Source organism: Palaemon carinicauda, chromosome 17 (assembly GCF_036898095.1).
Source record: "Palaemon carinicauda isolate YSFRI2023 chromosome 17, ASM3689809v2, whole genome shotgun sequence".
Classification (NCBI taxonomy): domain Eukaryota; kingdom Metazoa; phylum Arthropoda; class Malacostraca; order Decapoda; family Palaemonidae; genus Palaemon; species Palaemon carinicauda.
Window position 1 is genome coordinate 61678816 of NC_090741.1, and position 12500 is coordinate 61691315.

At 36.9% G+C, this 12500-nt stretch overlaps 1 protein-coding gene across 1 annotated transcript in view; it reads right to left on the reverse strand.

Moving 5' to 3' along the window:
* Positions 1–2020: 2020 nt before the first annotated feature.
* LOC137656105 (carbohydrate sulfotransferase 11-like) overlaps positions 2021–12500 on the reverse strand; it is a 13771-nt gene continuing 3291 nt past the window's right edge. The window contains exons 2-5 of the mRNA XM_068390280.1: positions 8637–8740; positions 7932–8090; positions 4948–5056; positions 2021–2767 (exon numbers count right to left, since the gene is read on the reverse strand). Coding sequence (XP_068246381.1) covers positions 2441–2767; positions 4948–5056; positions 7932–8090; positions 8637–8740 — 699 coding nt within the window. The 3' untranslated portion in view covers positions 2021–2440. The remainder of the gene's footprint in view (positions 2768–4947; positions 5057–7931; positions 8091–8636; positions 8741–12500) is intronic.

Sequence of the window (12500 nt, forward strand, 5' to 3'; positions counted from 1 at the left end):
AGGGTAGAAGAGACTCTTTAGTTATGGTAAGCAGCTCTTCTAGGAGAAGGATACTCCAAAATCAAACCATTGTTCTCTAATCTTGGGTAGTGCCATAGCCTCTGTACCATGGTCTTCCACTGTTTTGGGTTAGAGTTCTCTTGCTTGAGGGTACACTCTGTCATACTACTCTATCTCATTTCTCTTCATCTTGTTATGTTAAAGTTTTTATAGTTTATATAAGGAAATACTTACTTTAATCTTGTTGCTCTTAAAATATTTAATTTTTCTTTGTTTCCTTTCCTCACTGAGCTCTTTATCCCTGTTGTAGCCCACTGGGCTTATAGCATCCTGCTTTTCCAATTAGGGTTGTAGCTTAGCAAGTAATAATAATAATAATTACTGTTGAAGAGAGGAAGGGCTACGTGAGGAATGAGTGGAGATAAAGGAGTTCAGAAGGGAAAATCATGACTTGCTGCTGGAGAAAGAAAGGGCTACGAGAGGACTGAGAGGAGATAAAGGAGTTCAGAAGGGAAGACCGGGACTTCCATCTGGAGAAAGGAAGGGCTACGAGAGGACTGAGAGGAGATAAAGGAGTTCAGAAGAGAAAATCATGACTTGCTGGTGGAGAAAGAAAGGGCTTCGAGAGGACTGAGAGGAGATAAAGGAGTTCAGAAGGGAAAATCATGACTTGCTGCCGGAGAAAGAAAGGGCTACGAGAGGACTGAGAGGAGATAAAGGAGTTCAGAAGGGAAGACCGGGACTTCCATCTGGAGAAAGGAAGGGCTACGAGAGGACTGAGAGGAGATAAAGGAGTTCAGAAGGGAAAATCATGACTTGCTGCTGGAGAAAGAAAGGGCTACGAGAGGACTGAGAGGAGATAAAGGAGTTCAGAAGGGAAGACCGGGACTTCCATCTGGAGAAAGGAAGGGCTACGAGAGGACTGAGAGGAGATAAAGGAGTTCAGAAGAGAAAATCATGACTTGCTGCTGGAGAAAGAAAGGGCTACGAGAGGACTGAGAGGAGATAAAGGAGTTCAGAAGGGAAGATCGAGCCGTGCTGGAGAACGGAAGGGCTACTAGAGGACTGAGTGGAGATAAAGGAGTTCAGAAGGGAAGACCGGGACTTCCATCTGGAGAAAGGAAGGGCTACGAGAGGACTGAGAGGAGATAAAGGAGTTCAGAAGAGAAAATCATGACATGCTGCTGGAGAAAGAAAGGGCTACGAGAGGACTGAGAGGAGATAAAGGAGTTCAGAAGGGAAGACCGGGACTTCCATCTGGAGAAAGGAAGGGCTACGAGAGGACTGAGAGGAGATAAAGGAGTTCAGAAGAGAAAATCATGACTTGCTGGTGGAGAAAGAAAGGGCTACGAGAGGACTGAGAGGAGATAAAGGAGTTCAGAAGGGAAAATCATGACTTGCTGCCGGAGAAAGAAAGGGCTACGAGAGGACTGAGAGGAGATAAAGGAGTTCAGAAGGGAAGACCGGGACTTCCATCTGGAGAAAGGAAGGGCTACGAGAGGACTGAGAGGAGATAAAGGAGTTCAGAAGGGAAAATCATGACTTGCTGCTGGAGAAAGAAAGGGCTACGAGAGGACTGAGAGGAGATAAAGGAGTTCAGAAGGGAAGACCGGGACTTCCATCTGGAGAAAGGAAGGGCTACGAGAGGACTGAGAGGAGATAAAGGAGTTCAGAAGAGAAAATCATGACTTGCTGCTGGAGAAAGAAAGGGCTACGAGAGGACTGAGAGGAGATAAAGGAGTTCAGAAGGGAAGACCGGGACTTCCATCTGGAGAAAGGAAGGGCTACGAGAGGACTGAGAGGAGATAAAGGAGTTCAGAAGAGAAAATCATGACTTGCTGGTGGAGAAAGAAAGGGCTACGAGAGGACTGAGAGGAGATAAAGGAGTTCAGAAGGGCAAATCATGACTTGCTGCCGGAGAAAGGAAGGGCATCGACAGGACTGAGAGGAGACGTAGATAAGAGTAAAATCTGAAGACAGGCAAGAATAAATATACTTGACTACCTTTTAGATAAATTTTACTATTGTCAGTATTTGTACTCATTTACAAATTTGTGACTATTCTATTTGAATACTCATGGTCACTATCTTTGAATTTCAAAATGCAAATAATTATTTTCTTTAGGTAAACTTGATACATATCTTCAAGTACAATTACTCATTTGATTACCGTTTTAGTTAATTCATGTTTTAGTTATATAGATTACTGTCTTTTAATACACTCGTTAGTTATTTTCAAGTGTACTTGACAACTATTATGGCACAATCTTTGTTGTCTTGAAATATATTTTATTTTCTAAATACATCTGCCATTGTGTTTAGATAAAACTCACAAAATCCAAAATCACATTTGATCACGTAAATGCTGGTTTCAATATATTTTTACATCATCAAAACATATTTGACCCCCGTGTTAAAACTCTAAAACTACATCTGATTACTATCTCTGAGGTGGTAAGAGATCTTTGAAGAACTTTGGCACCTCATACCCAAATAGGAGAAAATCAAGCCTATAAAGATTTAAGATCTTCTTGATTAGGTCCTTGGGTATATCTCTGAAGTGATCTTCGTAGGTCTTGTTCGATTTGGCGAAGCTGTTTGATTTGAGGCTGACCTTGACCTCGGTTATATTTAACTTGTCAGTCAGGTACTGGAGATCCTCATCAAACGTCTCCTGCTTGATTATGTAGTCGTAGGGGACAGAACAGGCATAGCACAGGTTGTACTGAGGTCTCCAGTGATTGTTGATTTTTTTAAGTCCTTTGGTCTGTAAGAAGTTATTGAGGCAATTAGGAACACTTAATATTTAAGACCTTGGTTATGTAAGAGGTGATAGAAATACAAATTTAAAGAATATTTTGAAATTTTAAGACTAATTGGTTATTGGCTTCTTCTAGGCTCTTTTCCAGGAGAGCTCGAAATTAAAAGAAATGGAATTTGTTTAGGTCGCACAGGAGTTCGCATCGCTGTAGAATGGTATGGAGCTGAATTATCGCCAATGGTCATCTGATGGTGTTTTGTCCCGGATCTGCTCTCTGACTAGCAGCACTTTATGGTCCCAAAGGTAGACATGGAATACCTAATTAACACATTGTGCCCACAAGTGGTCACTTTTTTAGCTAACTATAGTTCGTCGACTGTGTCTACAACTAGTCACATTTTAGCTAATGATAGTTCGCTGACTGTCCAAGACTATTAGCATTCGATCTTATTATGATTTGCCATCTGTGGTTACGACTAAGCTGCATCCTAGCTCATTATAGTTTACTGACGGTGACTACGACTATCAGTATCCTAGCTCATTATAGTTTACTGACGGTGTCTACGACTAGCAGCATTCTAACTCATTATAGTTCGCCCTGTGTGTCCACAACTAAATGCATTCTAGCTAATTATAGTACAACGACTGTGTCCACGACTAGTCACGTTCTAGCTCATTATAGTTTTCCAACTGTGTCCACAACTAATCGCAGTCTAGCTCATTGTAGTTCTCCAACTGTGTCCACAACTAGTCGCATTCTAACAAATTATAGTACGTCAACAGTGTCCACGACTAGTCACGTTCTAGCTCATTATAGTTTGCTGACTGTGTCCACGACTAGTCACATTCTAGATCATTATATTTCGCTGACTATCCACGACTATTTGCATTCTAGCTCATTCTAGTTTACCATCTGTGTCCACAACCTGTCACGTTCTACCTCATAATAGTTCAACGACGGCATCCACGACTTGTTGCATTCTAGCTCATTATAGTTTACCAACTGTCCACAACTAGTTACATTCTAGCTAATTATAGTTCGGTAACTGCGTCCACAACTAGTTTCATTCTAGCGAATAATAGTATGTCGACTCTGTCCATGCCTAGTCGCGTTCTAGCTCATTATAGATTGCCGACTGTGCCCACGACTAGTCACCTTCTAGCTCAAAGTTCGTTCATTGTATCTACTACTAGTCACATTCTAGCTCATTATAGTTTGCCAACTGTGTCTACGACTAGTTGCATTCTAGCTCATATTTCACCGACTGTATCTACGACTAGTTGCATTCTAGCTCATTATATTTCACCGACTGTATCCAGGACTAGTCGCATTCTAGCTCATTATAGTTTGCCAACTTTGTCCGTGACTAATCGCATCCTAGCTCATTATAGTTCACCAACTGTATCCACTCCTAGTTGCATTCTAGCTCATTGTAGTTTGCCAACTGTGTCCACAACTAATCGTATTCTAGGTAATTATAGTTTGCCGACTGTGTCCATGACTAGTAGCATGCTAGCTCACTATAATTCACTGACTGTGCCCACAACTAGTCACTATCTAGCTGATTATAGATTGCTGACTGTCCAAGACTAATATTATTCTAGCTCATTATACTTCTCTGTGTCCTCAACTTATCCAATTTTAGCTAATTATAGTTAGCCGACTGTGTCTACGACTAGTCGGATTTTAGCTAATGAAAGTTTGCAGACTACTGGTCACACGACCTGTCACAGGTAGATTGTGATTGATGATACCCAGCCACAGACTACTAAGCATAATGGAAGATTTATATAGTCACTTGAACCTATTTAATGCCTAGCATTTAATTTCTGACCCTAGCTAGGGTATTTGACTTATAAAATGGAATTAAAATTGAATTTTGTTCTCTCATTTTAGACCTTTTCCACATCTTCCGAATTAATGTAATTCTCTCTCTCTCTCTCTCTCTCTCTCTCTCTCTCTCTCTCTCTCTCTCTCTCTCTCTCTCTCTCTCTCTGAAGACATGACTATACAGAATATAGACAAACATTTCAAAAGGAACATTGTACTTGCTACATTTACGCGTGCATACTTATTCTATGCATTTCAAAGCCAGAAAAAGTATTTAGATGTAGATGTTAGCTCGCAGAATAAATATTAGGTAATTAAAAGCTGAAAAGCTAAAACATTATCTCAAGAAAATAACCTTTTGGTAGAGAATCAAGTTGATGAACTGCCGGAAGGTGACCATCACTGGCTGATCCTCATGAAACTCGGTGCCTTCCATCTCCATGATAGATTTTATGTATGGGATCCTGAGGGAGAGAAGTTTTAGATTTGAATTGGCTGTTCTTCAAATAAGGTTGTACTTTCAATTTGATAGCATTGATGATAAAGACAATAAGTAGTGGACTGTATTGGTCTAGCAGGTGTTCAAGTAATACATCTGCTGTTTCCTATGTCATAAAGTGGGAAACTAAATTAAAATTACTCAGCTCCTGTGCCCATAACCCTCAAAGAGACAGGCAGTTGATATATAAAAAATGGACTGACAAAATAAGAGAGAGAGAGAGAGAGAGAGAGAGAGAGAGAGAGAGAGAGAGAGAGAGAGAGAGAGAGAGAGCTGTTCCTAATAATGACGTCACTACTAGGACAATATTGGTGTGATTTGGTCATAAGCCCTGCTCACCTGCGTCAGCAATGAGTGGTGATTTGACCTTTTATATTCTTTTGACCTTGTTCTGTATATGCGTTTCATTTTTAAAGAAATTAGGGGTTTGTTAACCATCCAGTTGTAAGCGAGTCCTTGGGCTTGATTTTGGAATTCCTTTCTCCCCGATCCACCGGGACTGTCGACCTACCACAGGTGACTGATCGTTGTGTGTATATATATATATATATATATATATATATATATATATATATATATATATATATATATATATATATACACTGTTTGAATATATGTGTATATATATGTATATATATATGTATATATATGTATGTATATATGTATGTATATATGTATGTATATATATATATATATATATATATATATATATATAATTCCACTTATCAACATTTCGAGATTCCATTCCTATCATCAGGGCTACGCCAAATACGAAATTATTTTTACATTAGAAATTAATGATATAATTTTTGTTTATAGTTTCCCAAAATTACATTTTAGACAAGTATACTAGTAAACACCGAAGGACCACATCGACTCCGGGAGGGTGTCTTTGAACCTGAAAAGTCTGCCAATATTTAAATTTTGTTTTTTTAAATATAAACTTAGAATTGACATATGGATACAGAGTGCCGAGGGCTGTGGTAAGCTCGGTATGTTTTTCATATGGCAATGATACATACACTAGTTATTTGGGAACATCAGGACATTCATATTCAGGCTGAAAAATATCATAAAGAAATTTATTATTAATTTTGTCATCAAGGTGTGAATGATAACAATCATATGTAAAATAGCCTTATAAAAATGAAACTTCCTAATGGAAGTTATGCCAGTTCGAACATAAGGAATATGCTCTAAATAAAAGTGTTTGAATAGACTTAATCTTGGTTAACTATTTGTAAATTAAATATTTTTTATTGACATTGTGAATTATGGTAAGGAGGGAGAATGAAAATTCTTTTGTAGTAGGCTTTCTTCACATAAATTCATAGAGGTCATTCCTACCATTTAAACCTCTTATGTATTTACTAGATTGGCTCCTCAATAAGGTCATCAGTGCAAACGAGGTGATTAATTGGTTTGGTTAGGTGCTTCCAGCCAAATGATGAAATGGAAGCATGTAAAGAAAATTGATTACCAAATTACCAAAATTTGTATTGCAATCATCACTAGAGATTGGTGAAAATGTTCTTATACAAAATCAACGAAAGCTATCAGAAAAGACCAAAAACATAATGAAGAAAAGACTGGAAATGAGGGTAAAATCCAAGAGATGAAATAGAATTGGCAGAACTTTCCAAAACAATAAACAAACTAAAAGACTTAAGACTTACAGATGACATAGTAGTTCTATTTAGTGAATCATGGGAGGAATTACAAAAGATGATAGAAGACTTGAATAGAGAAAGCAGAACTGTAGGATTGAAAATGGATGAGTAAAACTAAGATGACGTACATTGAAAATGCAGTGACATCAAACAAGACATATGGACACACCTCTAGAGATTGTTAATGAATATACATACTTAGGACAGACAGTAAGTGTTTCCCCGGGACACGAGACCGAAATTAAAAGAAGGATAAGCATGGTATGTAGATTATTTGGTAAACAAAATTATATGAAAATTAAAATGCCACTTTTTCTAAAAAGAAAACTATTTAGTCATATGGTTCTACCGGTATTAATTTATGCATCAGAAACTCGGAGCGTTACTGCAGCCTTAGAACATTAGCTTGTAACAGCTGAAAGAACTATAGAAAAACTAATGATGGGAATGACACTAAGAGCCAGTAAAAGAACATGGTCACGAGAACAAACTAAAGTAGAGGATGTTCTAACAATATGTAAGAAAAAGAAATGGACATGGGCAGGACATGTAATGAGGATGACAACGAATAGATTGACATTAAGAATAACAGAAGTGGTCCCTAAAGTTTGCTAACGAAGCAGGGGAAGAAAGTGAAGGCAATGGATTGATGAGGTAGGAAAATTTGTGTGGATAGACTGTCATAGAAAGACCATAAACAGACGTGTGTGGAGGGATATGGCTCCTGAGGCCTTGTCCTGCAGTGGACTAACAACGTCTAAGGACGGCGTGAATGTATGTATATATGTGTATATATATATATATATATATATATATATATATATATATATATATGTATATATATATATATATATATATATATATATATATATATATATATATATATGTGTGTGTGTGTGTGTGTGTGTGTTGTGAGTTTTTTCCATTTAGTTCAGTGTAGTGCATGTCGAAGAGATTTATAATTAAACCATGCCCCATTAAATTGCTGAAATAAATAATAATAGCCAAAGATGATACAAAAGACTGAAATATTCTGTCAATCATAACAAATCAACTAATATCACGTTACCCATCTATAAAAATAAATCTCAAGCATACTTTATTATAAGTCACCCAGGGTAATACCATCAGTATACAACATTAAATCAGTCTATAAATCAAGGAACTTACGTCCCACCCAAGCCCTTACTGGGCACATGAACCCGTCCGTAGTCAAACTTGTTGTTGTAGGCGGAGATCATACGGCTTATTGGGTGGCGGACAGAGATAAATCTGGTGATTGACGGCGAATTCAGTACTTCGGCGACTTGTTGACGTTGTAAGACTTGCCTGGAAGTCAACAAAAAGTACTGGAGATATTATGTTTATCTTTCCCCTCTACTTTTCATTATTATTATTATTATTATTATTATTATTATTATTATTATTATTATTATTATTATTATAAGCTAAGCTATAACCCTAGTTGGAAAAGCAAGATGCTATAAGCCCAAGAGCTTCAACAAGGAAAAATAGCACAGTGAGGAAAGGAAACGAGGACATAGACAAACTACAAGAGAAGCTATAAACAATAAAAAAAAAATCATTTAAAGAATAGTAACAACATTAAATATCTTTCAAATGTAAACTATAAAAACTTAAAAAAACAAGATGAAGAAAAATATGATAGAATAGCATGGCCGAGTGTACCCTTAGGCAAGAGAAATCTAATCCAAGACAATGGAAGGCCATGGTACAGAGGCTATGGCACTACCCAAGACTAGGGAACAATGCTTTGATTTTGCAGTATCCTTCTAGAAGAGCTACTTAGTACATATTTGTAGAAAATGGCAAAGTATTATATTATGTACCCTAAGGGTACTGACTGTCGCTCACCTAGCTCTCACCAATCTGTGGGCCCATTCCGTGTGTGGATTCTCTATGGGTTTAGTGTATCCATTCATCCTTAGGAAGTGCGTCTTCCACGTGCTGGCTCCTGCCTGTGAAATAGAAAGGTTGAAGAGTACGATTAAGTAAAGTTCACATCAAAAAGTCTTTAACTCGCTTTAGGTAATTTTATGGTGAAATAGAAAGGTTGAAGAGTATGATTAAATAAAGTTAACATCAAGAAGTCTTTAACTCGCCGTACGCAATATTATGGAGAATTAGAAAGGTTGAAGAGTACGATTAAGTGAAGTTGACATCAAGAAGTCTTTAACTCGCTTTACGCAATATTGTCGTGAAATAGAAAGGTTGAAAAGTATGATTAAGTAAAGTTGACATCAAGAAGTCTTTAACTCGCTTTACGCAATATTATGGTGAAATAGAAAGATTTAAGAGTACGATTAAGTGAAGTTGACATCAAGAAGTCTTTAACTCGCTTTACCCAATATTATGGTGGAATAGAAAGGTTGAATAGTACGATTGAGTAAAGTTAACATCAAGAAGTCTTTAACTCGCTTTACGCAATATTATGGTGAAATAGAAAGATTGAAGAGTATAATTGAGTAAAGTTGACATCAAGAAGTCTTCAACTCGCTTTACGCAATATTATGGTGAATTTGATAGGTTGAAGATTACGATTAAGTGAAGCTTACATCAAAAAGTCTTCAACTCGCTTTACACGATATTAGGGGGAAATAGAAAGGTTGAAGAGTACGATTAAGTGAAGTTGATATCAAGAAGTCTTTAACTCGCTTTACGCAGTATTATGGTTAAGTAGAAAGGTTGAAGAGTATGATTAAGTAAAGTTAACATCAAGAAGTCTGCAACTCGCTTTACGCAATATTATGGTGAAATAGAAAGGTTGAACAGTACGATTAAGTAAAGTTAACAACTAGAAGTCTTTAGCTTGCTTTACGCAATATTATGGTGAAATAGAAAGGTTGAAGAGTATGATTAAGTAAAGTTAACATCAAGAAGTCTTTAACTCGCTTTACGCAGTATTATGGTTAAGTAGAAAGGTTGAAGAGTATGATTAAGTAAAGTTAACATCAAGAAGTCTTTAACTCGCTTTACGCAATATTGTCGTGAAATAGAAAGGTTGAAAATTATGATTAAGTAAAGTTGACATCAAGAAGTCTTTAACTCGCTTTACGCAATATTATGGTGAATTAGAAAGGTTGAAGAGTACGATTAAGTGAAGTTGACATCAAGAAGTCTTTAACTCGCTTTACCCAATATTATGGTGGAATAGAAAGGTTGAATAGTACGATTGAGTAAAGTTAACATCAAGAAGTCTTTAACTCGCTTTACGCAATATTTTGGTGAAATAGAAAGATTGAAGAGTATAATTGAGTAAAGTTGACATGAAGAGTCTTTAACTCGCTTTACGCAATATTATGGTGAATTAGAAAGGTTTAAGAGTACGATTAAGTGAAGTTAACATCAAGAAGTCTTCAACTTGCTTTACACGATTTTAGGGGGAAATAGAAAGGTTGAAAAGTACGATTAAGTGAAGTTGACATCAAGAGTCTTTAACTCGCTTTACGCAGTATTGTGGTTAAGTAGAAAGGTTGAAGAGTACGATTAAGTAAAGTTAACATCAAGAAGTCTGCAACTCGCTTTACGCAATATTATGGTGAAATAGAAAGGTTGAAGAGTATGATTAAGTGAAGTTGACATTAAGAAGTCTTTAACTCGCTTTACCCAATATTATGGTCAAGTAGAAAGGTTGAAGAGTACCATTAAGTAAAGTTAACATCAAGAAGTCTGCAACTCGCTTTACGCAATATTATGGTTAAGTAGAAAGGTTGAAGAGTACGATTAAGCAAAGTTAACATCAAGAAGACTTTAACTTGCTTTACGCAATATTATCGTGAATTAGAAAGGTTGAAGAGTACGATTAAGTGAAGTTGACATCAAGAAGTCTTCAACTCGCTTCACACGATATTATGGGGAAATAGAAAGGTTGAAGAGTACGATTAAGTGAAGTTGACATCAAGAAGTCTTTAACTCGCTTTACGCAATATTATGGTTAAGTAGAAAGGTTGAAGAGTACGATTAAGTAAAGTTAACATCAAGAAGTCTGCAACTTGCTTTACGCAATATTATGGTGAAATAGAAAGGTTGAAGAGTATGATTAAGTAAAGATAACATTAAGAAGTCTTTAACTCGCTTTATGCAATATTATGGTGAATTAGAAAGGTTGAAGAGTACGATTAAATAAAGTTGACATCAAGAAATCTTTAACTCGCTTTATGCAATATTATGGTGAAATAGAAAGGTTGAAGAGTACGATTAAGTAAAGTTAACATCAAGAAGTCTTTAGCTCGCTTTTTGCAATGTTATGGTGACGTCTGCAATTGTTAGATGTCAATATTTAGCAAATATTTTTTGAAATTACACTTTGACATACAACTGTAATTCACCGTGTGGTGTGGTTGTTTGGACACCACTTCTGAACTATACATTTTGCAAGAAGTGACCATAAGAATAAATGATTCCTGGTAAATTGACTTGTTAAATCAAAAGCTGGTTGCATTGCTTGTAACTTATGACAGCTGCAATGGTGTGTGGGTCGTCATAAAAACTTGAGTGGGGCAGAGACCTCTCGAATACTGGTAAAACTGAGGTTATAGTGTCTGGCAAGTAAGGAGGTGACAGGCTATTTATAAAAGAGAGAAGAAGCATATGTTAAAACTGGTAGGCAGTTTCAAATATTGAGATCTAGTTTTAAGCTAGAGTGAGAGTGAAGAGCTGAGGGTGAAAGTGGTCTGGAATCCTTGGGAGAAATGGTTACTAGTGGTAAGTGTAGTATGTGGCGAAAAGAAAGTCAAATACTGAAAACGATTTATGTTCTACAGTTAAACCGGTTGGCATAAGTCTTTTTATAGTTTTGATATGACATATCTATTGTTTTTAAAATATTCTTTTGTTAGTTTTTTCTCAAATCGTTTATTTATTTCCTTATTTCTTTTTATATTATTATTATTATTTTTATTATTATTATTATTATTACTTGCTAAGCTATAACCCCAGTTGGAAAAGCAGAATGCTATAAGCCCAAGGGCTCCAACAGGGAAAATAGCCAAGTGAGGAAAGGAAAAAGGAAAAGAAAATAGTGTAAGAAAAGTGCTCGAGTGTACTCTCAAGCAAGTGAACTCTATCTCAAGACAACGGAAGACCATGGTACAGAGGCTATTGCACTACCCAAGACTAGAGAACAATGGTTTGATTTTGGAGTGTCCTTCTCCTAGATCTGCTTACCGTAAGTAAAGAGGAAAGTAGCCACTGAACAATTACAGTGCAGTAGTTAACCCCTCGGGTGAAGAAGATCTGTTTGGTAATCTGTGTTGTCAGGTGTGAGGACAGAGGATAATATATAAAGAATAGGCCAGACTATTCAGTGTGCGTGTGGGGGGGGGGATGATCTGTAACCAGAGAGAAGGATCCCATATAGTATTGTCTGGCCAGTCGAAAGACCTCATAACTCTCTAGCGGTAGTATCTCAACTGGTGGCTGTTGCCCTAGCCAAACTACTATCTACTATAGCATCTTGCTTTTCCAACTATGGTTGTAGCTTGGCTAGCAATAATGATAACATTAATAATAATGATGTTAAGAGAGTTAACGTTGAGATAATATGGACAAATATTAAGATCTGGTGTTGGGGAGTGACTGAAGAGTGAGTATGTGGAACCCGTTTGGGGTCAAAAGGTCAAAAAGGAGGTTAAGGGTCACATGGTATGGATGAGTTGGAGGAAGATGTGGAGAAATAGCTGGAGATGTTTCATCAAGGCAACCGACCCTTTAACTTAG